This window comes from Pelobates fuscus, chromosome 6 (genome assembly GCF_036172605.1).
Source record: "Pelobates fuscus isolate aPelFus1 chromosome 6, aPelFus1.pri, whole genome shotgun sequence".
Taxonomy (NCBI): domain Eukaryota; kingdom Metazoa; phylum Chordata; class Amphibia; order Anura; family Pelobatidae; genus Pelobates; species Pelobates fuscus.
In genome coordinates, this window is record NC_086322.1 from 51,361,827 (window position 1) to 51,386,523 (window position 24,697).

At 38.2% G+C, this 24,697-nt stretch overlaps 1 protein-coding gene across 3 annotated transcripts in view; it reads right to left on the bottom strand.

Annotated features, from left to right (window-relative positions):
- The window catches only part of ZFYVE28 (zinc finger FYVE-type containing 28), a 216,646-nt gene that overhangs the window by 104,688 nt on the left and 87,261 nt on the right, over window positions 1–24,697 (bottom strand). For 2 of the 3 annotated variants that reach the window (XM_063457689.1, XM_063457688.1), the window contains exon 2: window positions 11,694–11,834. In XM_063457689.1, coding sequence (XP_063313759.1) covers window positions 11,694–11,834 — 141 coding nt within the window. Of the gene's footprint in view, window positions 1–6,435; window positions 6,495–11,693; window positions 11,835–24,697 lie in introns of those variants that run through there. The other variant, XM_063457690.1, reaches the window with a different exon arrangement.

Below are 24,697 nucleotides of genomic sequence, written 5' to 3' on the forward strand. Positions count from 1 at the left end.
CAATATAATATGAACAGATTTGGATGGATAATGTGTAAGTAGATCTTCTACATTATTATTCAAATGGCTAAGGGGTTGAGCAACACCCAAAGACTTCTTTCACTAGAACTATTTAACGAAATGATCATGGTGCAGAGAGTGCCCATTTAGATGAGGAAGGTCCTGTCACTGATTTTGTATGATTAAAGTTCAATTTACAGAGCAGAAGAGAAAAACGTCTAAAGTCAGTGATACATACACAAAAACTGCTTCATTAGGCTAAAGTTGTTTTGGTGACTATAGTGTCCCTTTAAGATTACCTCACTTTTATAACTTTGTGTTAATTTTCAGAACTCAGCACTTTACCCCACTGTTTCTATCCTCCACTTACTATGTTCTCTCAGGGCCAATGATTATCTCAGGACAGAGTCAATAGTGCACGTTCTGACCAAAACAAAACGTAAAGAAAAACTGGAATTTGCGCTATATGTCTGTTCACCCGTAGTTCCCCTCTTTCATATTATATGCACCCACACTTATTATATATCATTTTGTTCAGGAGAAACAGGGCTTTAATTTATCATTAACTATTCATATATGAAACATAATTCATTATGAATAAAATTAAAAAAAATGTGAGAAAATAAGATTTTTTTTAAAAATTTGTATTTCAGTCTGACATTTTAGCTGTGAATGTCATAATACTGTTAGGTTTTACTGCACAAAAATGCACATATTTGTAATCAGCGATGTCTCACGAGTACAACAGTACCCCCCATTAACAGATTTTATGGTGTTTTGGAAAGTTACAGGGTCAAATATAGAAAGTTCCATTTTCAAATAGAAATTTGCCAGATTGGTAATGTTACCTTTGAGACGGTGTGGTAGCCCAGGAATGAGAATTACCCCCATAATGGCATACCATTTGAAAAAGTAGACAACCAAAGGTATTGAAAGTGGGGTATGTTTAGTCTTTTTTAGTAGCCACTTAGTCACAAACACTGGCCAAAGTTAGCGTTTATATTTGTTTTTGTGTTAAAAAAGCAAAAAACAAATATTTGCCCAGTGTTTGTGACTAAGTGGCTACTAAGAAAGACTGGACATACCCCACTTGCAATACCTTGGGTTGTCTACTTTTGCAAATGGTATGCCATCATGGGGGTAATTCTCATTCCTGGGCTACCATACGCTCTCAAAGGCAACATAACCAATCTGGCAAATTTCAATGTCACAAAAATGAAATGCAAGCCTTATATGTGACTCTCTAACTTTCCAAAACACCATAAAACCTGTACATGGGGGGTACTGTTATTCTCGGGAGACTTCACTAAACACAAATATTAGTGTTTTAAAACAGTAAAACATATTACAACAACCATATAGTCCATAAAAGTGCCGTTTGTAAAAAAAATGCAAAAAACTTTTACTTAAAATATCATCGTTGTAATACAATTTACCAGTATGAAACACTAATATTTGAGTTCAGCGAAGTAAAACAGTACCCCCCATGTACAGGTTTTATGGTGTCTTGGAGAGTTACAGGGTCAAATATAGTACTTGCGAATTAAATTCTCTGCACTTTCTCCCTGTGTTGTCAGGTATGTCAATCAATTTTTAATTAATCAAATCACCTAATTATGTTAAAAGATTACTTAAATATACACGTAGAATTTTAATATATATGCATTTATAGGTATTTAAATTCTACGTGTATACTAATGTAATCTTTTATGTAATTATATGTAATCATCTATATATATATATATATATATTTATATTTGCATTTTATATATAGATATATATATATAGAATGTCATTCTAAGTGTATTTTGTTACCAATATATATATATATATATATATTAATAACAAAATACAGTTAGAATGAAATTACATATGCATATATAATTTATATTACATTTTGTTTCAATATTTTATTTATTAATTTTATTATTTTATTTTTTATTATTGTAATTATACGTATTTTTATATATATATATATATATATATATATAAAATATATGTGTATATATATATATATTATATATATATGTAACGTCATTCTAAGTGTTTGTAATACTAATATATGTACTTATATTAGTATTAAAATACACTATGTATGACGTTAAATATATATATATATATATATATATATATTTATTTTAATTTTACACATGTCTAATATTTTGTTTTTTACAGATCCCACCAGCAGGGGGACTGTGACATTTTAGACAGTCCCCCTGCTGGCAGATCCACAGCCAGCTATAGGGGGCCATGTGATCGCTCTTTGAGAGTGATCACATGGCCCCCGGGGGCTTCTTTTGCCGTGGTGGGGCTGTCTGGGCTGTGAGGCAGTCCTCCCGAAGCGGAGCGCCGGTAAGCAGTCATCTAGAAGTACCCTATAAAACACAGTCATCTGGAGGTTCTCTATGGTACACAGACATCTACAAGTACTCTATAGTAGACAGTCATGTGGAAGTACTCTATAGTAGACAGTCATGTGGAAGTACTCTATAGTAGACAGTCATCTAAAAGTACTCTATAGTAGACAGTCATCTAAAAGTACTCTATAGTAGACAGTCATCTAAAAGTACTCTATAGACATGACCCTTGCCCACAATATCGCAAGTGGGGGCATAAGGGGTGTATTTAACATTCCTTACAGTAAAATGGGGGCATACTGACTCCAATCGATTTTTCAATTGTATTTTTATCCTTTTTAATCTGGCAGCTGGCTAGTAAGCACTGGCCAACAGCCATATCATTTAACCCAAACAGTACTGACTATCATTATTGGCTTGCAAAAAGCAAGTGAACAATAATTAGCAGCATCCTATCAGATGTATTTGGTCCCAACTTTCTTTCAATACTGAGCTTTGTAAATGGCAAGATCCTATAGTTTATATATGATTCGGATGTGAAAAGCATTGATATCATAAACACCAAATGCATTCGGTGATTGTTCAGATTAAGTCGGATTTTACAAAATGCCAACTGGAATAAGGTTTTAGTAAATATTAAAATTGCCAATGCTGTCAACATTTGGCCAACTTAACCAACATTTGTAAATCCAGACAAAATTCTGTGTTTCGTAAATAGACCTGAATGAATAGTTTGCTACAAAGAAAGCTTCTTGAAGAAAATACCTTCATTATGTAACGAGCATGTGGACTTACACTCTACAGCTCGGCACTTTGGTGTTCTTAAAAATCTCAGAAATGCCTCGTGTTTGAAACACAACACTATGCTAACATGGCAAACAAAAGTATAGAGAACCCTTAATCCTGGCCGACTATTCTCACCATCAGTTAAACAAAAACTAGCAAGAGCCCTGCTACATCCGAACAAGCACACGGAACAGGACAATATCACACGACAGGTAGCATGGTAAAGCATCAGGACACAGTATTACAGCCGGGATTCTGACACCTGCATGTAAAACTACAAATTCTCACAAACCCTGTGTTGCAGGAATCTACAAAATTTACCTTAATATGCTACTAAACATCCACATGTTAATTTTTTTCATCAGTCCTGTATGGCAATGCAAATGTTTCTTTGAATTAATATCATCACAGAGGAAATCTTTGAGAGAATCTGGTGAGAAGTCATTAGAGGTCAAAGCCTCGTCTGTCAATGGAATTAAATAAAAGAACAGGCTACGTACACAGGAAATTATAACCAGTTTTCCTTTCAAAACACAAGAAACCTGCAAGGCAATCTGTGATTCAAGATACAGATTACTTTTATGAACACTGATGAAAATGTCTATTTGTAGTACTCGGAAATGGGTAAAAGAGGTGCAATACTCATTCTGCAGATAGAGCCTCATATGTTTCCCCCAGTAAATTATATTAAATGGACACTATAGGCAGCGTGGTCTGGGTGCAGTGTCCGTGTTCCCTTAGCCATGCAATGTAAAATAGCGCAGTGGTAGAGAAACTGCAATGTTGATTTGTATTGCAAGGTAAAGGAACACTATAGGCACCACGACCACCTCAGCTCATTTAGGTGGTCTGGGTACACTGTCCCTTTTTGCCCTTAGTCATGCTTGCTTGGAGACTTTTGGTCGCCTGACGCAGGACGTCCTCACACTCAGAGAAATAACCCTAAGGAAAGCATTGATTCAATGCTTTCCTATAGGGAGGGCCTAATGCACATGTATTGCTCGCCGCACATGCGCATTATGGGAGGGGGTGGGGGGTTTCACGTTTGTATTCCCAACACTCTAGTATCCCTTTAACACTGCTTTTACAGGCTGTCAGCAGGAAGCACCTCTAGTAACTGTCTGGTAGTTTCATGGAGTTTAACTCCGTGAACGGACGCTAGACGTTCTTACACTTTGCATGAAGGTGTCCAGCTTCTTTAAATCCCCCACAGCAAAGCATTGATTCAATGCTTTCCTGTGAAGAAGGCCTGATGTGCACAATGCGCTTGAAGGGGGTGGAGGGAGGGAGGAGAGGGACATTATAGTGTTAGAGCTTTGTACATCAACACTACACACAAATATACATCCACATGTAAATGCAAACATTACAACCAAGCATTTACATGTAGATGTACATTTGCCAACGAACCACACCAGATGTTCTCCATTCACCATGACCGTTTCAAATAACTGAAGTGGTTATAGTTCTTAGAGTAACCATTTACATTTGGCGCCTTGAGCCTAAAATGTTTGGGAACCACTGCACTAACCTACATGGATGGACTGGCAGCTGAATGATATACCAAGCTGTCAAGTAAAAAAAACATAAAACCAACTGAAAAAGTAATTAATAATCACAAAACCTGAGCCCTTTACAGCCTGTCACGTGTGAAGAACGTATGCATGAAACAGCCTTCCGACTTCATCATAGATCTAGAGTTCTAAGCAGTTAATATAGTAACTAACAAAATCTATGTGCATGGTGTCACTCCATGGCAGCTCGTAGAATATATCAGACAAGCTTTGTTCTTTTGGGTGAAAGACCAGTTTCCTATTTTTCTTTAGGAACACACGGATTCGTTTGCAGCTCATACAAAACAGCATGTATATTCAGATATTCTTTTCCTCTATGTCAACTTGACAAACACAAAGAGAATTATGAACATTGCAGGGTTTCCAGACAGAAAGACAGATTGCAGCAATTTGTGAGAGATCCTGCGTAGAACGCAACTCAAAAGTCGCCAACTCATGAGGACAGTATTAAACCTGGCTGCTGAGCTCACCCTTTAAGATTTTCTTATATAATCAATGCCTATAAGAAACCACAATAACCAGCACAAATATATTCACTAATCAAGCAAAGGTTGGATGTTTTACCGGAGTCCTGACTACAGCTTTCCCAGGGTGCTTTAACAGAACAAGGTCTCCATTAGGTTCTACATGCCTCTATACAGCACAAAGTCTACGTGAAATAGCAAACCCACACAGCAGGTAACTGGTTAAACATTTTAAGTGTTACTCCAAGTATCATAACCCCTACAGCCCGCGGTATTGGTCATGATGCCAGGAGTAACAGGTCCCCAATTTCTGCTAATGAGATCAAACTGCTTTGCAACAGTTTGCTCTCTAACATGGGTCAACACAAATTGCGACTGTTCTCCTATGGCCAGTGATAACAACGGGTTTCTGCAGAGCTGCAGAAGCTGGAATTTGAGCCTGCCAGCCATTCAGCCAATGAATGCAATGCGGTCCATAGGAATATTCTTAGAATTCCCATCAGCCAGCCCGGAACTCTTGTTCTCCACCCCAATGACGTGGTTTACATTGGAGTTACACTTTTGGCAGCACTGGGGATAAACTCAAATTATTGTTTTTGTGTTTGTAAGCAAAACGCTGTACATAAAGAATGCATTCACCATGACCATTTTAAATAACTGAAGTGGTTATAGTTCTTGGAGTAACCCTTTAGCTAGAAAGTCTTACATGCAGCAAAGGATAGGGTCATTTACAGTATGAACAAGTTTTCAAGACAGGGATATATTTAAAACATCTGGTTCTAACATCTGGTGTGGTTTGTTGGCAAAGTAGAACCTTCAGAACTTTATTATCATTATTAATATTATTATTTAGTTTATCTGCAGAGAAACCAGATATCCATATTAGTCCATACGTTTTGTGGCACAATTAGAAATCCCTTTAAAATTGGGATTACCACCTGCTTTTGGATCAACAACAAATACAGGGATGTATGAAAGGCTAATCTATTGGGCATTACATATCAAACAAGAAATTGGATGTCATTCAGCTGCAATGAGTCTTGGTTACTTGGTTATTAAATTAAACCGGTAACAAAACAGAAACACTTGAAAAATTCTCTAACTCAGTTAAGTTTAGAGTTGTTGTTGGATAATTTCCCCCTAGAATTTGAAGTTTCATTGCTGATTCAGTACAATCCCCAATTTGGCAAATAAAACTGTAAAGATATATAGCATTGATATATTTATTGGACATTGAACTTCTGCAGGATTCACTCCGATCTGCTGTAACCCTAGCCATATTTGTAAAATAGATTCACGTACTTTTTGCAGGAAAAAGTAATAAATCTAAACCAATTAGTTAAAAACACTATAGTCCCCTAAATTACTTTAGCTAAATAAAGCAGTTTTAGTGTATAGATCTTTCCCCTGCAATTTCACTGCTCAATTCACTGTCATTGAGGAGTTAAATCACTTTGTTTCTGTTTATGCAGCCCTAGCCACACCTCCCTTGGCTATGACTGACAGAGCCTGCATGAAAAAAACAACTGGTTTCACTTTCAAACAGATGTAATTTACCTTAAATAATTGTATCTCAATCTCTAAATTGAACTTTAATCACATACAGGAGGCTCTTGCAGGGTCTAGCAAGCTATTAACATAGCAGGGGATAAGAAAATCTTAATTAAACAGAACTTGCAATAAAGAAAGCCTACATAGGGCTCTCTTTACAGGAAGTGTTTATGGAAGGCTGTGCAAGTCACATGCAGGGAGGTGTGACTAGGGTTCATAAACAAAGGGATTTAACTCCTAAATGGCAGAGGATTGAGCAGTGAGGCTGCAGGGGCATGTTCTATACACCAAAACTGCTTCATTAAGCTAAAGTTGTTCAGGTGACTATAGTGTCCCTTTAAAGGAAACGGTACTCCTCCAGGCCCACTTAATTGCAGGTTGTGTGAGGGTTAACAACGAAGCAGCTATTTCTCATCAGATTATTTCTTTTTTTATTGTATCCATTTATTCTCCGGAACATGTTTGTTAATACGTTTTGTTTGGTAAAATACACTGGCTGCTTGCAGAGCTACAAAGAGAAAAAGGAAATCTTTGCAGTATAAACTGAAAAAAGTAAAACAGTTCTCACAACTGCATGTTCCACATAATTGGAAAATATTTCTGGGTTTAATACAAATGACAATTTATATCGATACAGCTAACTGTGGATACAGATAATGTACCATACAGAGAACGAATTAAGCTACAGTGCACAATTAGTTTTATTTTTTAGAATGGTATCCTTAGTACATTACAAAATAGATTTTGATATCCCAGAGAGGTACAATATGCAAGTAGTTTTGCGAACATTCCTCGTGTACAGATACAAATTCCTACTGGGATTTCGCATTTACCCTGTGGGGTAGTCTTTACAGGATACAAGCAGTGAGCAAAATCAGTTTAACATTTATTCCGAAGTCCATATTGTGAAGGTTATAAAGAGTTGGTACATATTGGACAGATGCATTTTACTCTCTGCTGGTCAAATATTGAAAGACGGTTTTCCAACCAGGAGATCCGAGCGTTACAGAATGTCTAGATAGGCAATCTGGGCTCCAATTGTCTTAAAGAATATCCTAGCGGATCACTTATTGCCTATTGAGATTACAGTGATGGATTCCTGTGAAGAAAGTGACCTAGGAGGTGGCTTAAATAGCTATACCATGTACAGAGCCTGCAGTTCTTAGAATAGCATAATACCATCCCTGAATATGGTTACCCTTATGGGGCAGCATTTTGGATACAGATAATTATGTATTTTGGCTAACTCCTTCTGAATGCTTGTAGCACTAGCAGATAGCTTAGCAAAGGTATTAATGATTAATTTGCCATTTTTATTTTGTTGGACTGCTCAAAGTACTTTTTTTCCTTATTATTCTTTTTGAGGCATTTTGGGTCATTTTGACCTTCTGAATTACCATTGCTGGTGGTTGGACTTTAATGAGCTAATCTTTGTCTAACTCTTGACTCCTTGATGGACTGTACACTTATACATTGTAGAACCTCCAGAGTGGAGCCATGCCTCTTGTTTGTGATTGGGGTGGCAGGGAGGGGAATCCTGAAGTTATCAAGCTGGGGGAATAAAGATCAGCTGCCGAAGATTGTATTAATAATTGGGGAATACTGGACTTCTCTTTTTTACTAAAGCTGAAGTCTAAGTCCAAAAAAAACCTAAAATGTGTTTGCTCTGCATTTCAATTATTTCAATTAATGTAACTATTTTTTTTATTTTTTTGCTTTAAGTAACCCTAAAAGCAGAGTTTATAGTTTGAGTTGGCTTTCCCTTGTGATCCATAAATTAATATTCCTGGAGTTTAGACTCTTTGCATAATCACTTCTCCACTGCAGTCTCTTTTTGTTTCTGAACATGTAGTAATTGATTCACATATTGTTTAGAACCCGCTATTTAAACGACAATGTTTGAACTTGTTCATTCATCGTTCATTTTGCGGTGACCTAAACGCATGGTTTATTCATTTAGTGACCTGTCTTTGGAGCATTTGTCATTTTATTAGGGACACAAAACAAGCAATATTTACATCTGTAGCCTTTAATTAGCTTTCTAACAAAAAACCTCTTGAGAGTTCTTTGGCATCTGGCCAACCTAATTTGCATTTAGTGCATTCTTTGTAACAGCTAAGGGTAAATTATTTTCAATAAAGCTTTGTATGATAAGATTACAAAATTGCCTCTCTGGTGAAAATATGCACATGGCATCTGCTTTCTAAACGCACAGGACAGTGACAGCTAACCTTGGCAGCACAGATTTTTTTGAGGTGTAAATATCCTATACATTTTCCTCCATTAGCCTTCACCATACATCTGCAGTGCTAAGGTTACCAATCATGGGTCCAGAAGCTAACGTAGAGAGGTGACCCGATCCAACGTGGACCCAATATTCCACATACGGCTCCTGTGGACTGTGATCACATTATGATAAACACAGGACATTCCCAGAACACAAAATCCACCCTTGCTAAAAGTCTGGGCTGTGGGTGCTGAGAGAGTCACATTTTCAGTCAAACCACTGAAATATATATAGATTGGGATACATCTGTGTATATATAGCAACACATATTGAAGTAATGTTACACATAAATAAGGTATACCCCTCAATTAGGGTGCCTCCCACAATGTAGGTAGGGGGCTAGAGCCTCATTTGTCCTTCTTTGCACCAAAACTGTGTGAAATCTCAAGGCGTGCCTGGATTATGATTGGATAATAGGACACCCAGAGGAGCCTGGCAAGCTATGAATGAACAATGATTAGTCCTATAAAAGGGGACTGAAGGTCATTGTATATTTACTGTTTTTATTGATTTGTGGTCCCGAGTAAGTCCAATAGGTGGGAAAAAACACATTGCAAAACACATTGGATCTATTTTATATCATCTCAATTTTATTTTATTCTATGGAAATTATTCTACAGCAAAATTATTATCATTACCGACCTGGAATCTTGAGATTGTATCCAGTTTTGTTGAAACGAATGGCGAAGGAGCTTCTAGCCCACCAACTGTGTACTAGATACGTAGCTGTGTCCTGAGATAGATGTATACTAAAAATCCTGCACTCCTATTATTAACCTATTACATGCCATGTGCTGTAAAAATGTAGTAATCAATATCAGGATAACACTCCCAGGACATCATCCAATTTTCTTAAAATATAACTAATTTGCTCAAAAAATGTTAAATCTACGTTTGAGTTTGCACATCAAACTTTGATCGGGACAGAGCTTATGAACATACAAACAATTTGTACCTACATTAAAAAAAAAAAACATACAAACCATTTATACCTACATTAAAGATTGGGAAGAGTATTGTCTGTTTGCTCCATAGGGCATATTTGCAATGTGTTTAGTAACCATGATGCCTTCAATAGTGGATCCAGTGAAATGAAACCGATCCGTCTCTGTGATTTCGGTTTACTTGTGATTACAGCATGCCGAGGGTGAATTACAGCTGCACTAGCCAAATGTTAAAGTATATGGTTTCATTTAATGTTCTATATTGTATTGGTGAATGTGCTATTAGCCCCACGTGTAGATTTGTTTTTTATTTATGGGTTGCCATGACGGCATTCCCAGAGGGGCTCCACAGAGCAGGGCGGTCACATGCAAACGTGCTCACACTGGGACTTCATCTTGAATGTATGCTGGCCCCAGGCGCTCATTGTGCAACACGTGCAAGGAAGGGAGGTGAGTACTTTGGTATTTTTAAAGAAGACATAAATTGTTTACAGAAAAGAGACCAACAGTGAGTCAGCGCTATAGGATATAAAACATACAGTATGGCAGCACAGAAGTATACACAGAATATAGACAAATAGTTACCAAAAAAGCGCGCTAAACTGATCTGTAAAAATAGAATGACAAAGAATAGTATTTTTATAAATTGTTTACAGGTTTACTCTGCTGCTGTAATGTCAAAGCCTATAGCTTAGAATTAAAATGCAAACATTTGCATTTATAAACAATTATTTCTGGGAAGGGTTTGGGCACTCCGCAAAATAAATATCATTTGATGATGGAGATAATGAAGAGGAAATGGGGAAAACACAGAAGGTAAGTACAGCTGGAAGATGATGGCTAAAAGAAAGGACGAATAAGAAGTAGGAAAGGGGAAATGAGAAGATGGAAGGGCGACAGAAGGGAAGGGAAGAAAAGAGGATGATGGAATAGAAAGAGGGGAAAATTGATGAAGTAAGCAGGTGCAGAGAGTAAGATAGGTGATGTAGGGAGCGGCAGAGAAAAAAAGAAGTGAATGATGGAAGGGCAGAGAGGAAGTAGGCTGAAGGAGATGGAACAGAGTGGATGTGGGGTTATGAATGGAAGGGCAGAGAGGAAGTATGCTGAAGAAGGTGGAACAAAGTGGATGTGGGGTCATGAATGGAAGGGCAAAGAGGAAGTAGGCCGAAGAAGGTGGAACAAAGTGGATGTGGGGTCATGAATGGAAGGGCAAAGAGGAAGTAGGCCGAAGAAGGTGGAACAGAGTGGATGTGGGGTCATGAATGGAAGGGCAGAGAGGAAGTAGGCTGAAGAAGGTGGAACATAGTGGATGTGGGGTTAGGAATGGAAGGCAGAGATGAAGTAGGCTGGAGAAGATGGAACAGAGTGGATGTGGGGTCATGAATGGAAATGCAGAGAGGAAGAGGTGTGAAAAAGGTCTGAGGATTAGAGAGGAAAAGAGTTGAAAACGGAAGAGGGCTGTGGTTGGGGGTAGAATTAAGCAGGGACAAGCAAAAAAAATGAAGGGCAAATATGTGGAAGCAATATTTATAATATTTGGGCAGAATATGTAAGCATGAGGATAAAACAACACTGTATTTGCACATGTGCTATAAGCAAGTGCATGTGCCTGTATATACACACACACAGACACATTCTGGGTGCAGGTATCGCTGACAATCCTAAATGGGCAATCTTAGTTTTGTTACATTGATAATTCCAAGAATGAAATATTGGTCAATGGTATTTACCTGACATGATCGAAACTGGTTGACTAGGAGAGTACACCTCTGAGGATCTTTCCTCCCATCCAAACTGTCCAGCTCTGCCGCCACCTGGTTAAGTTCTTCGTCTGCATAGTAAAACTGGGCAAGAAGCTGCGGGTCTGACCTCTAAAATAAAGAGAGAAAAAAACAAAAAGTCAGAGACACCAAGTCATTTCCATTATATGGTTTTTTTTTGGCATAACTGGTTATAGGATTATTGCATTTTACATTTAGATTTTCAATGGAAAATAGTTTGGTGAGATTGAAGAGAAAAAAAAGAAAGAAACAGAAAAAACAAAACAAAAAAAACAACAATTTGTGTATCAAACTCTTTAATCATTACCGTTTAACATAGATGGGATTAAGTGACCATATACCAGATCACAGAGGAATGAATACCAACCAAAATAGAACAGTTGAAAAAATTCTCCAATTAAGTCAAATTGCAATTCGATTAACAAATAAACAAAGATGAATGCAAGTAGGGTAATCTGGTCGCAGACAGCCACAGCAAAAGGCAGTGAAACATCAATCATTAGACGCAACAATTACTATAAGCCTGTAACACATTTTGTAAGTAACAACAACATAGTGTGATTGTGAGAAATTGTCACGTGCTGACTGCTGCTGAATGTCTGGGATGCACGTGAAGACTGTTTGAGAAAGTCCGGTTGGATGAACTGCAAAAGCACAAACACTAACATAATCAAGACATCAACATTAAGGTATATTTACATATTGATTACTTTATGATTAGATATGCAATTTCATAAATTAATTCTGTTTCATGAAAACCTCACAAGAACGATGCTGACAGCATCTCTGGCCTACTTCCTCCTTCGAGTCTGACTTAGAGCGGGTTTTAATGCATCAGCTGGATGTCTTCTGTCTAACCTAAGTGAAATACCCTGTCAGATAGATGAAACTACCACCTAGAGCAGGGCTTCCCAACCCAATCCTCAAGTACCCCCTACTAGTCCAGGATTTAGGGATTACCCGGTTGTGTCTAAAGTGTTTTTTTTTTCTTTTTCTAAAAACACCTTAAAAACAACAGGGTAATCCCTAAATCCTGGACTGTTAGGGGGTACTTGAGGATTGGGTTGGGAACAACTGACAGAGTCTATAGCGGCATTGAGGGCCATTTGAGGCTTTTGTTGTGGCCTTGCTCCCTCTCCCCCCTCCCTCCCCTTTTCCACACTTCTCTTGCTTTCCTGCTATCCACCTGGAGACTAGGAATTGCTGCTCACTTGGTCAAAGGACTAACCCAACAACTCATCTGTGGCCCTTGAGGCCAATGATTTGCTGCTGCATTTTCCCTGCTGCTTCCCTGTTGGATTTCTGGAGCCTCTACCACTGGATTTTGAGAGGGACTTCGAGAGCTGTGTCCAGGATGTTGAGGTCTCCAGCAGACCGGTAGCTGTGAGGCTATGCGTTCTCTGTCTCATATGAGTGTCCAGCAATGGGAAAGGCATATATGGAGGCACATGTTGTTATCAGCAGAGGTGCAGGTGGCTGTTGGCCTTCAAGTTGCTAATCTCTTAGTGGTGAAGCACTAACCAGCTTGGGGACAGTGAGCGGTGGATCCACGCCCTCAGGGGCCTGTCTATTGAACTCCATTGTTTGGCCTTTGCCAAATTTGATCTGTGATTGTTCTTTTTTTGTAACTCGTGCAACATGCATCTACATCCATAGTATTGCTGTTCTCAAATAGGCTGTAGTTACATAGCTGAAAAGAGACTTGCGTCCATCAAGTTCAGCCTTCCTCACATATGTTTTTTGCTGTTGATCCAAAAGAAGGCAAAAAACCCAGTCTGAAGCGCTTCCAATTTTGCAATAAACTAGGAAAAAGTATGTTTTGCTTTGGATCTATTGTATATAGGCAGTCAGTCTTTAACTCATTAATCAGTGATGTAGCTACCTATCGGACAAGCTCATGTACATTATATTGCTCTAATGCGTATGATTGTCTGCTTAATAAAGAAATGAATGATTAAAAAAAAAAAAAATATTACAGCTAGCCATTTAAAAGAATGAATAAATCAATATGATGCATTTCAACACTGACCAATATAATCTATTTCAATAAGTCCTTTACTCCTATATCTTGTGATTCACTGTTGATGTTATAAGTAACTGTGATAATGCATCCGGTGCTTTCTTTTTCAGTGCTGTCCCAAAAATTGTCTGCACGGTGTGCTATTTTTAGCACATATTTTATTTATTTGTTCGTTCTACCAGAAACATAGCTGCAATAGAAATATTTCCACGCAGTAAAACGGACTCGTCCACTACTCTGCCCCTGAGGAATGCAATGAAAGCCTGCCGTACACATCAAGCTCGTTTGTGATTTAGGAGGCCTCAGATTTAAACAAGCTATATAAATTGTCACCTTTGGTATTCAGGCGATTCAAGGTTTGTCATGAATGGAAATGTACAGAATCTGTTAACAACGGAGACCAGCTACTTAAATGATAACTACCTTGAGAAGATTACCGTAAGATCAGTTATAGACGCCAGCAATAAAGTGTTTGAGGACAAAGTCTGCTTCTCATATATGTCATTTCTGGGTCAATACTATTTATATTTTACGAATTAATCACCAACATATTAAACGACCACTATAGTGCCAGGAAAACAAACTTGTTTTCCTGGCACTAGAGTCTTTGGGTCCCCCCCACCCTCAGGGTCCCCCTCCCGCCGGGCTCAAGGGGTTAATCACTTACCTGGCGCTAGGGACTCTCCTCCCTCTTCCGATGTCATCCGTCGAATGCGCATGAGTGGCAAGAGCCGCGCGCGCATTCAATCAGTCCATAGGAAAGCATTTCTCAAACTATACATGATAGTCTTCAGAGGTTACCTCCGGATTATCAGAGGCTATCACTGAAATGGAATTCTGTTATCTTTAGAGATATAGATATATATATATACTTGGATATATACACAGTTTTAATTAATGTCATGAAATTAGGAATTATCCAGCAAGACTATAGGAAGTGATTTTGATTTGACTTCAAAATGACAAAGTCAATATTACACTTCCACATTTATTTATTTAATATGAAATAAAAGTTAAGTTTTAGTAGTCATTGTTCCATATATATCATTTTCTTGGCTTAGTCACATTAAGGGGTGAACACCCCTGAGTTTTGTGGACAATTTTTTATTCTTTTTTCACTATGTGCTAAATATATTTCACATACAGAACATCCTATTGATTGAGCAATTTATAAAACACTTTCACTGACAACAACAACAAAAAAGCTACGCAGAGCGTGATCTTGGAGAAGGTCCCATGTTATACCACGATCGCTGGCAAAATTATTCTTGAAAAGTGGATGCAGGATAAACTGTGTACGCAGTTTTGCAAATTGTAGTTTACAAGCCAGCTGTAAAACTCTAAATATTGCTGTGTAATCCTCACATTTTAATCACCCTTAGAGGGACATAAATTTGATGCGAGATTTCATCCACACTGCCAAGTATAAACTAATTAACAGCCGCATGATAGTCATTTTATTGAAGACTGTTGTACAAACTAAACATGCGCTGCTCTGTATATTTGCTTACATCAGCTAGTATGTCTGCAGTATGCTTAGAGGTACCATCTTTAATTTCAAAATAAATATTCTAGATGGCAATGTGGAACATAAAATGCAGTAGAATTGCAAGCATATATACAGCTTAAACGTATAAAGTGTTTAGTTTATGGCTGTAGCCTCTTGGTAACATAACATATTTTGCATCTGTTCTCTAAATCTACCTCCTACAATCTGCCCCAAGCCTTTTTACTTCTTCCATCTCATCTTGCCCTCTCTCAACTCACTCACTAAATGTTGTTTCCTTTGCTCTCTCCCCATCCATTCAATTCTTCTCACTCCTGTCAAACTGTCACCAAAGTCTGTTCTGTCCCTAGCCATCACCCCTAAGAGGTACCTGGTCACGTCATCCTTCTGTCCCTAATTAAACCTTCTAGACTCTTCATTTTGTCCCGAACCTTTGAATCGCCATCTGTCATGTTGTTGCCTCAATAATGAACACACAATGTTATGTCACTCACAAGTAGAGTTCGCCTTATCGCTTAGAGCAGAGTGCTCACTTTATCATGCACAGCAAAAAAGAAAACCGCAAACATGAGAATTTATTTACCACTTCAAATCTTCAATTTACAACTTTCACAATGCTTCTTTACAGTCATCCAACACCAGCTCAAGGACAGCAGTGTACAAAGCTCAAGTAAAACATATAAAAAAAGATTATGACAGAATATGGCTAACACGAATCAGAGGGCTTGCCAGGGGAGCAATGCCCCCCACCCCATACAGGGTTTGTAACCTGCTGCAGCCTTCTGCTGAAGGTTATTGGGGATGCCTGCGGTCAGAAGACAACAGTTAGGCAGCAGGCAGGGCTTGTACACGGTCTTGGCTAGCCCACTAGTCTGTTGCTTTGTGCTCTCCACGTCTGGACTGGCCAACTGGAATATTTCCACAGAGGTGGCAGCACCTGGGGCCAACTGGATTGCCAGACTATGATAAGTTAGTATGGCGTCTCTGAAAGTAATTACAAGTGGCTAATGGATGACATGAGACGCGGGTGTCAATGCAATCATAGGAAAACCTGCATCACTTAGCCATCCATATTCTGTGAATATTCCCCGTGATGTGCAGGTCATACTGATGGAGACTGCAAGGATATGCGATATCACACCTATTAACTCCAATTGCCTCCATCTGTTGAATACATGGGTTCTCTCACAGTGTGAGAACCATACAAAGATTTAAGCTAGATAATTTCACTGCAGTACGGTGTGTCCTTTAATTAGACGGATATTTAATTATTTCTTGATAGCCTTTAAGGCAGTAGTAGGGTTTATCTAGGAAAGACAAAATACATTGGAATAAATTGCCAACATATTTTCATTTGTTATGCTGGATAAGTTTATTGGTAGCTACAAGAATATGATCTGTAGTAAGCAGTGCAGACAAACCTCAACAACAATCCAATTAGTTCCATTCACATTGCATCACCTCCAAGCCTTCTAAAAGACCCCATTGTTGACTATTATAAATCATTCAGAAATTGACATATGTGCATACCCAGAAGGGCACCTAGGGCCCTATAGGACACAATTACTCTACACATTATCACTGATAATTTATGCACTGAATTCATTGCTGAATATTTCAAGAGACAAATTCTGTACAGAGACAGAGATGAAAAAAGGGGCAGTCAGAAATAAAAGCGTTTTGCATTTTAATGCAAGATTATTATGCTAGGCCACTGTTGACAGGGCTAAGGGATTTAGATGTTAATTGTTTCTGGAAATATTAGCCCTGATTTATATATAATTAACATTAAAACAAAGCAGGATCAGATATCTAGCAGTGTGAAGCTTATAGTATCCAAACTACATTATATGGGTAAGATCAACCATTTTTCCCCCCAGTGTTAACATTTTTATTAAAAAAATGCAGGCAAGAACAAATCAGTAACACACAAAGGCGTACAGAGCACACCAATATAATAGATAATACAGGATTTAAAATTAAACACAATTAGGGTAAAACTAACCGTTTTACATGGTGCAAGATAAGTGGTTCAAAAGAAAGCAGCCAATCTCTGTCAGTCAGTGAGTTAAGATAACAAAGCAGATGTATAGGCAAAAGTGCCTGTCTAATTTAGTAAATACAAGGAGTAGGCAATCTTTTAGTAGTACTGTGCCAATAGAAGGTCTTGAAGTCTCTTGGCGTGCCAGTCCTATTTTGTATTTAAATTGAGGTGTGTATGGTGGCGTACTGTGCTTGTGTTATTTAGGAGTGCTGTAACATTGTACTTGCGCGTATGTGGGCTGTTATAATGTATATGTTCATGAGTAGTTAGTTTGTGGTATTGTGTATGATACGTATACATGTGTGATATCCTTCAGTCTGTAGTATAATGCAGTGTAGTCTGTAGAGGCATCACATGTTGCTTAGTGATATTTAATTCATATCTGTGTTGATTTCTCAGATACCTGACGTCAACAGTACAAAGAGGGTTAAACTTTCCTGATCACTGCCTGGTCTAAAATCCCTGATGGATTCCTGATCGCGGCCCTGACGAGTGATGCCTATACAGAATTCTCTATTCTTCTGTCAGACGATAAAAGCTATAACCCACAGGCAGAACGGTTATTTATATTCACTGGTTTTGAGCAACGATTTCAGCATACTCCACTGCAGTGTGACAAAAGGCTCCAATGAAACCAAATGAAAAATGTTGCACAAGGGGGCAAGTCCTTAAGAGACTCTTGTAAGTAACTGATAAAAATAAACCCTACAATAGATACAGAAGGAGAAGGGAGACTAATACCTGGGACGCTTCATCTGTTCTGTTTCTAGGGAAAATAAATTGGGAATTTTTTCCCATGCAGGTCAGAGTTGCCAAGTATTTTGGCTTTTTTTTTTAAATCAAGGTAGAAATAAAACGGAAAAGAACAAAATCACATGGATTACTTTACTGTTGCACATACTGTGCTAAAAAACCCAAAAGATATCCTTTTTAGTATTTAAAATATCCTCACATTTACCTTTCACACAAGCGTATAATGTTCTAAACAGTCTCAACTTATACTAAAACACCACCACTGACTTCACTCCAATACCAGTATGAGAATACCCTAACCTGTCTGCACCTCCAAAACATCCCACCATGCACCCTGGCAGCCTTGCTGGGGTAGTTATTTAGTTGATATACTCTGGTAATGTATACAAAGGGCAAGTAATGAGACACGGTGATACCCCAATAAAAAACATTAGCACATATGTGCACGTGGGCAGGGCAACCCCCATAAGCCAGCAATACTGCTTCTGACATGCCAGTACAATAATAAACAAAAATATTAAACAAAGCAGGGACTATTTTGTCTTATAGGTAGACAGAGTGATAAACCGCGCCCTATAAAGTGAATATACAGTGCTGATAGTGCAAACAGAGGTATATATACTTATATATCTGATGACATCTGTGACTCCAAAGTATCTTGAAAAAAAACAGAAAGAATATACACAAATAGTGCAATATGTAGAAGCAATATTTAATGTTAAGTAAAGTGTGTAAAGTGCGCACTCACAATTAATTGAGCTACGGAGAGCTCTGCTGATAATCGCCTGGACGGTACAATCCCTGTCTGTGGATATATATGGATCTGCAGTTCTTATCCTCCAGTATATATGGTGTAGTATGCAAAAGCATAAATAAAAAGATGGTATCATACTTACAATATCCAGAGCATGACTTGCTCTGATATGGAGAGCGTTGGTGGTATGATCCACACCCAGGATATGCAGGATACACCAGGAATGTAGATGACCGGAGAAAAAAAAAAAAAAAAAAAATATATATATATATAAAATAATAAAAAAGAGAATATCTCTTTAAAACTATAGGTACTGTATTATATATAGAGTAAAAGCAGTATTGGCAATAACAGTAGCAATAACAATACTTAACACTACTTAACGCGTTTCACCCTGTTGGGCTACACCAGAGACGCTCTGGGTTACAAAAGATGTACTGCTCTACAAGGCCACAGGCCCACAAGACGGACCAGCGCTGCCCACAGCACTAGGACTCACCCAGCATACTTTGAACTCTGCGATAAAGTCTAACCTTTCATCACAACCCGCATGCTATGCAGCAAGCTCATCATCAGGAGAGAAGACTAGTGCACCGACCTGAGCCTGCTAGCACGGACCACACACACAATATGATACCAGTTAATGTTGTTATAACTATGTGTTTTTATCTTGCTAAGCATTACCCTGTTTGCTCCCACCCGTTGAAACTATAACCACATAATATACTGTACTGAACGCACCCCACAGACCAAAGGCCGTTGAGGCAGCACACTCACGCTACACCACCTGCAGTGCAGAGGTGGTTAAGTGTCATCCCCCCCCACCCCCCCCCCCCCATAGCCCCAGGGATACAGGGGCACATCCAGCAAAGGAGCCCACTCCAACCGCCCCACCAAAAACATAGAGCTATCAGCCTAAAAACGGCAACACACTGGCCCAGACAGGCAGCACAAACCACCCAAACTCCCAAGAGCACACTACACGACTACAACCCATTCAAGACCTAGCCTAAAACACCAAGCACAAAACACCTAGACTGCAGCGCAACAACACCTAAAGGGACCCTGGTACAGCCCAACTAGCATCCAAACATGCTACAGACTTGGTCGACTTACACAACCCCTCTATGAAAAAAAAAATATGTTTAATATGACAGCATTTCTTATTTAAAAGTACTAGGAATTTAAATAACTTATATGCCATGAATAATTTGGTTTAAAAAGTAATCCCTTAGAAAGTTAAAAATAATGGTTTATTACCCGTGTTAAAAAAAACACACCACAAAACAGAATAAAAGGGTATTTTCCAAAAAACAAAAAAAATATTTTTTAATTCGGGATGTCAGATATTGTCATATATAGACGGATACATTGGGGGACATGTTATTTTTTAACTAAAAACGGATTAAGATCATGCATTATCTGCCAGTAAAAAGGTACACACTCTCCCGAAATTCCAATGCCTATTAATTTGCTGTAGTTATAACGCACAAAGCTTAAGGAATTAAAAGGTAACAGATTCATGCCAAGCACTTATCAATTTCTCAGAAATGGGTAGAGTGTGCTCGGTCTACCCTGCACAGCCGCAATTAATACATGGCTTTAAAAAGCGTCCATCTTTCTAATTAATGCACAATGAAAACAGAAGAACAAACACAATGAAGTAAACTTAATGATCTGTTTCCACTCCCCATGCAATTAACGGCTGCCATTCATTACGTGAACTGTATTAATGGATGGTGACCCAGTTAGTAGAGTCAAGTGTACACAGTCCTGGTGTTATATTCAAATCATGTAAACACTGCCCAGATTGTTCTGAAAATGTTTATGTCTGAACGGGAATGTTCAATCTCTTTGGACGATGTGGAATGTGTTTGTAACTGCAAAATATAGATAAAGCAAAAACAGAAATGTGTGTAAATAGTCAGAAAGTAAACCGACCCTACATTTGGCCCCTTTGCAAACATAGATACTAATGAGGCAAGGAAAACACAGCTACCAAAATGAAATACAGAGCATTTATCCTCACCTGGTAGAAACTGAAAGAGGTTAATCCAGCAGGTATTAACCTGCGTTGTCACCCTAAACTGGGTTACCCACAGATTAGAACAGAAGAATCATATTCAACAAGCCGAAGAGAACCTGCAGGAGCAGGGTCCTTTTCAACCTATTGTTCCCGTAAGTTTATTTGTAATTGTCCTATTTATAGTTAAATCCCCCCTCTCATAATTTTGTAAAGCGCTACGGAATCTGTTGGCGCTATATAAATGGCAATAATAATAACGCATGTATTCTGCCATTATTCTAAGTTTGAGACTGATGTGCCATTCTTTTATCGCCCATTCATTACTGGCTTGGCATGCTTTTTCTCCAAGCACCATTATTTATTGTATGCCGACGGGCTCAGCCCGTAAAGGCCAATGATAAGGACATTCTTAGTCCCTCTTATAAAACAAGAACAGTATTCTTCAGGAGAGGTCTATAATTCAACATTCAATCTATGTATTAAACAACTCCAAATAAATTTAGGAAGTCTGTTTAGAAGCCATTTAGACTGCTTTTAGCAGCCAGCAAACTTCTTTATCTTATGGGCAATACCCATTGTAAGTTGTTAGCAGTACTATTTCCAGGAGCCTTCAGTCTTTCTCAGTACAAGTACTGGTAGTTGAAGGGGATAAAATCCACAGTCCAGATTTTTTTTTTCTCCTTATAAATCATCCTATATTAAAGTTACACTCCTGGCACAATAAACACTACATCAGGCTGTAGGGGTTATGGTGAGTGGTGTCCTAGTGCCCTCCCCAACAATGTAAGCAGTCAAACGGTTTGCCAAACATTTGACTTTTTACGGAAGGTCTGCTCTGTGAGAGCCAGAAGCTTTCTTTCTAAACTAAGCCCAACTTCGCTCACTGTGTAGTGGTTATGCAGTTTGGAGTGTTCCAGTCAAGTAGGTATATCATACAGGGAAAATGTGTTTCTACCTTATCGTTTTCCCCACTTCCAATCTCCAAGTGTGTCATTAATGAGCATAAAGCTGTAGGTATCTTATAACACATTTACAGCGCCCCCATTCATTTCCATATCTCATAAGAAAGGGTATAGTTATGGTATATATACAGTTGTAATCAAAGTTATTGAACCCCCATTGAAAATCAGGTTTATTGTCAAAACTTCCAGATTTTCAGCTAGAAATTGATTTTAGGAACCCTTTAGGGTGGTTCCCACTATGTAGTCGGGGAGCTAGAACCTCCTTTGCCCTACTTTGCACCAAAACTGGGTAAAAACTCAAGGCATGCCTGGATTATGGAGGAGGACATTGGAGAATAGGATACCATCTTAGAACAGAGGGAACACCTGGCAAGCTATCAACAGTAGCTCCCCCTATAAAAGCCAACCCAAGGGGGGAATTCAGCTTTAATTTTTAATTGTTCATTGTATCTTTATTATTTATTCATGGTCCCAGAGGATGTCCTCTAGGTGGAAGAAACGCATTGGACCTATTTTATTTAATCCTAATTTTGACAATAAACATGATTATCTCTCTCTCTCTCTCTCTATATATATATATATATATTAGTAGGACCTGCCAAAGATGGGGTACATTGACGTTGTGGCAGGCTTATGCAATGTATGATCATATAATGTAACTAAATCCCCATTATTTTTTTTGCCTAGATTAGGTGTTTTTAAAAATACATTTAAAAACTAATAAAATCTGTCAACATTGAAGTTGCTGTTTAGTAGATAGGAGAGTGCGCTGGATCTTGTGTATTGTTTATTGTGTGTGTGTGTGTGTGTGTGTGTGTGTGTGTGTGTATATATATCTAGCCACTGACATCCAATAATCAATAATCTCTGTGTAAGAAGATTGAATGTGTACAGCACACACCATTAGTGATTTCACTCATCAAGATAAATTAAGTTGCGAGGCTTCACCCATAAATATCCAGTGAAGGAAAATGACTAGCTGAAGTTCCCTCATTTCTTATATACGAAGTCACCACTAATGCTATGTTTTCCCTGACAGCTGTAACTTCCACAATAACGCTGACTGGCAGTATGTAGAATTGATAATCTGCCAGTGAAAATCAATTCATTAGTCACAGCCGTTCCAACTGGATCCTTACTGTGATTGATTAATGGATTTCTGCTGGCAGCATATAGATTCAACATACTGCTGGGCAGCATTTTTTCTGTACCACCTTAAACATCCCTAGTAACACTAATTAGTACGCACTTTCCTACATGCATTATATTATAGGAGAACGGTACACCCCTCACAGTATTGTTTTTTTTTTTAAACTGCAATGTATCAAATATCTAAATTAAAACAGTATAGTTATCCAGGATATATTTATTTATTTATAAAATATTTTACCAGGAAAGATACATTGAGATTTCTCTCGTTTTCAAGTATGTCGCTGTCAAACAGATGCTGAACCTATAATGGAAAATAAGTGTTACAAATACACAGTGTTGAACTAAACTCTAATGGATTTTCTGTATATTGGCCTTGAAGGGATACTATAGTCACCAAAAACAGCTTTAGCTTAATGAAGCAGTTTTGGTGAGTAGATCATGCCCCTGAAGTTTCACTGTTCAATTCTCTACTATTTAGGAGTTAAATCACTTTTATTTCTGTTTATGTAGCCTTGCCCACACCTCCCCTGGCTGTGACTGACACAGTCTGAATGAAAACAAAATGGTTTCATTTTCAATCAGATGTAACTTACTTTAAATTTTATTTTATCTCCTGCTCTGTAAATTGAACTTTAAAGGCTCCTGCAGGGTCTAGCAAGCTATTAACAGAGCAAGAGATACGACATTCTAAATTCAACAGAAATTGCAGTAAAGGAAGTGTAAACAGTAGATGACCCTTTACAGGACGTTTTTAGGAAGGTTGTGTCACAGAGGTGTGACTAAGGCTATATAACTAAAGTGGTTTAACTCCAGAGAATTGAGCAGTGAGATTAGAGGGGCATGATCTATAAACCAAAACTGCTTTAGTAAGCTAAAGTTGTTTTAGTGACTGTAGTGTCCCTATTAAGCTTAATCCTGCAAATCTCGAAAAAAAAAAAAAAATAGCCACAACTCTTAACATTGCAACTTGTATTAATGCACATATATGAAACTCTTGTTAGGTGATATCAGAATCCCCTCTGGATTATCTCAGAAACTGCTATAATAAACATTGAAGGAGTTAAGTGGACAGGGACACTAACCCCAGACCATTGCAATGAGATGAAGAGGTCTGAGTGCCTATAGTATCACTTTAAGGCATATTTTATTTAACGTTCTGATTCTTCAAAAAGGTATCTGTGCAATTTGTAAGTAATTATAATGAAGAAAGGTGTCCTGCCAGTTTCTCTGCTGTTACAATGTTTCTGTCCCTGTAGCATGAGAGATTATGTGATTATTGTTAATGAATGCGGCAGTCATGTGACACCACAGTAGCTGCTTTGTTACATACATGACCGTTACCAGTGTGATCCATGCTCTCAATAATAAAGAGAACGTCAGCATTTTGCCACAAAGAAAAATCAATACTGTCTCACATTAAAAAGAAGCAATCTATAATGGACTATTTTAAAGACTCATTAGAATCACATTAAATAGACACACCAAGCCACATAATAAATGCATAGATCCAAGGAGGTGCCACATACCTATGTCCTTACACACAGAATCTTTAACCCTGTCCCTTTAATGCCAGATATCAAGAAACGGGAGCCATGGATGGTTCCTCCTCAAACTATCCATATGCCTGTATGGGGGTTACGTGCCATCCTACCTTTAAGCCAAGGCTGCGTACATATTCAGTGGTGAGTTTCAGGGTATCACAGTTAGTAGTTCTGCTCACTAAATTCAAAGGGAT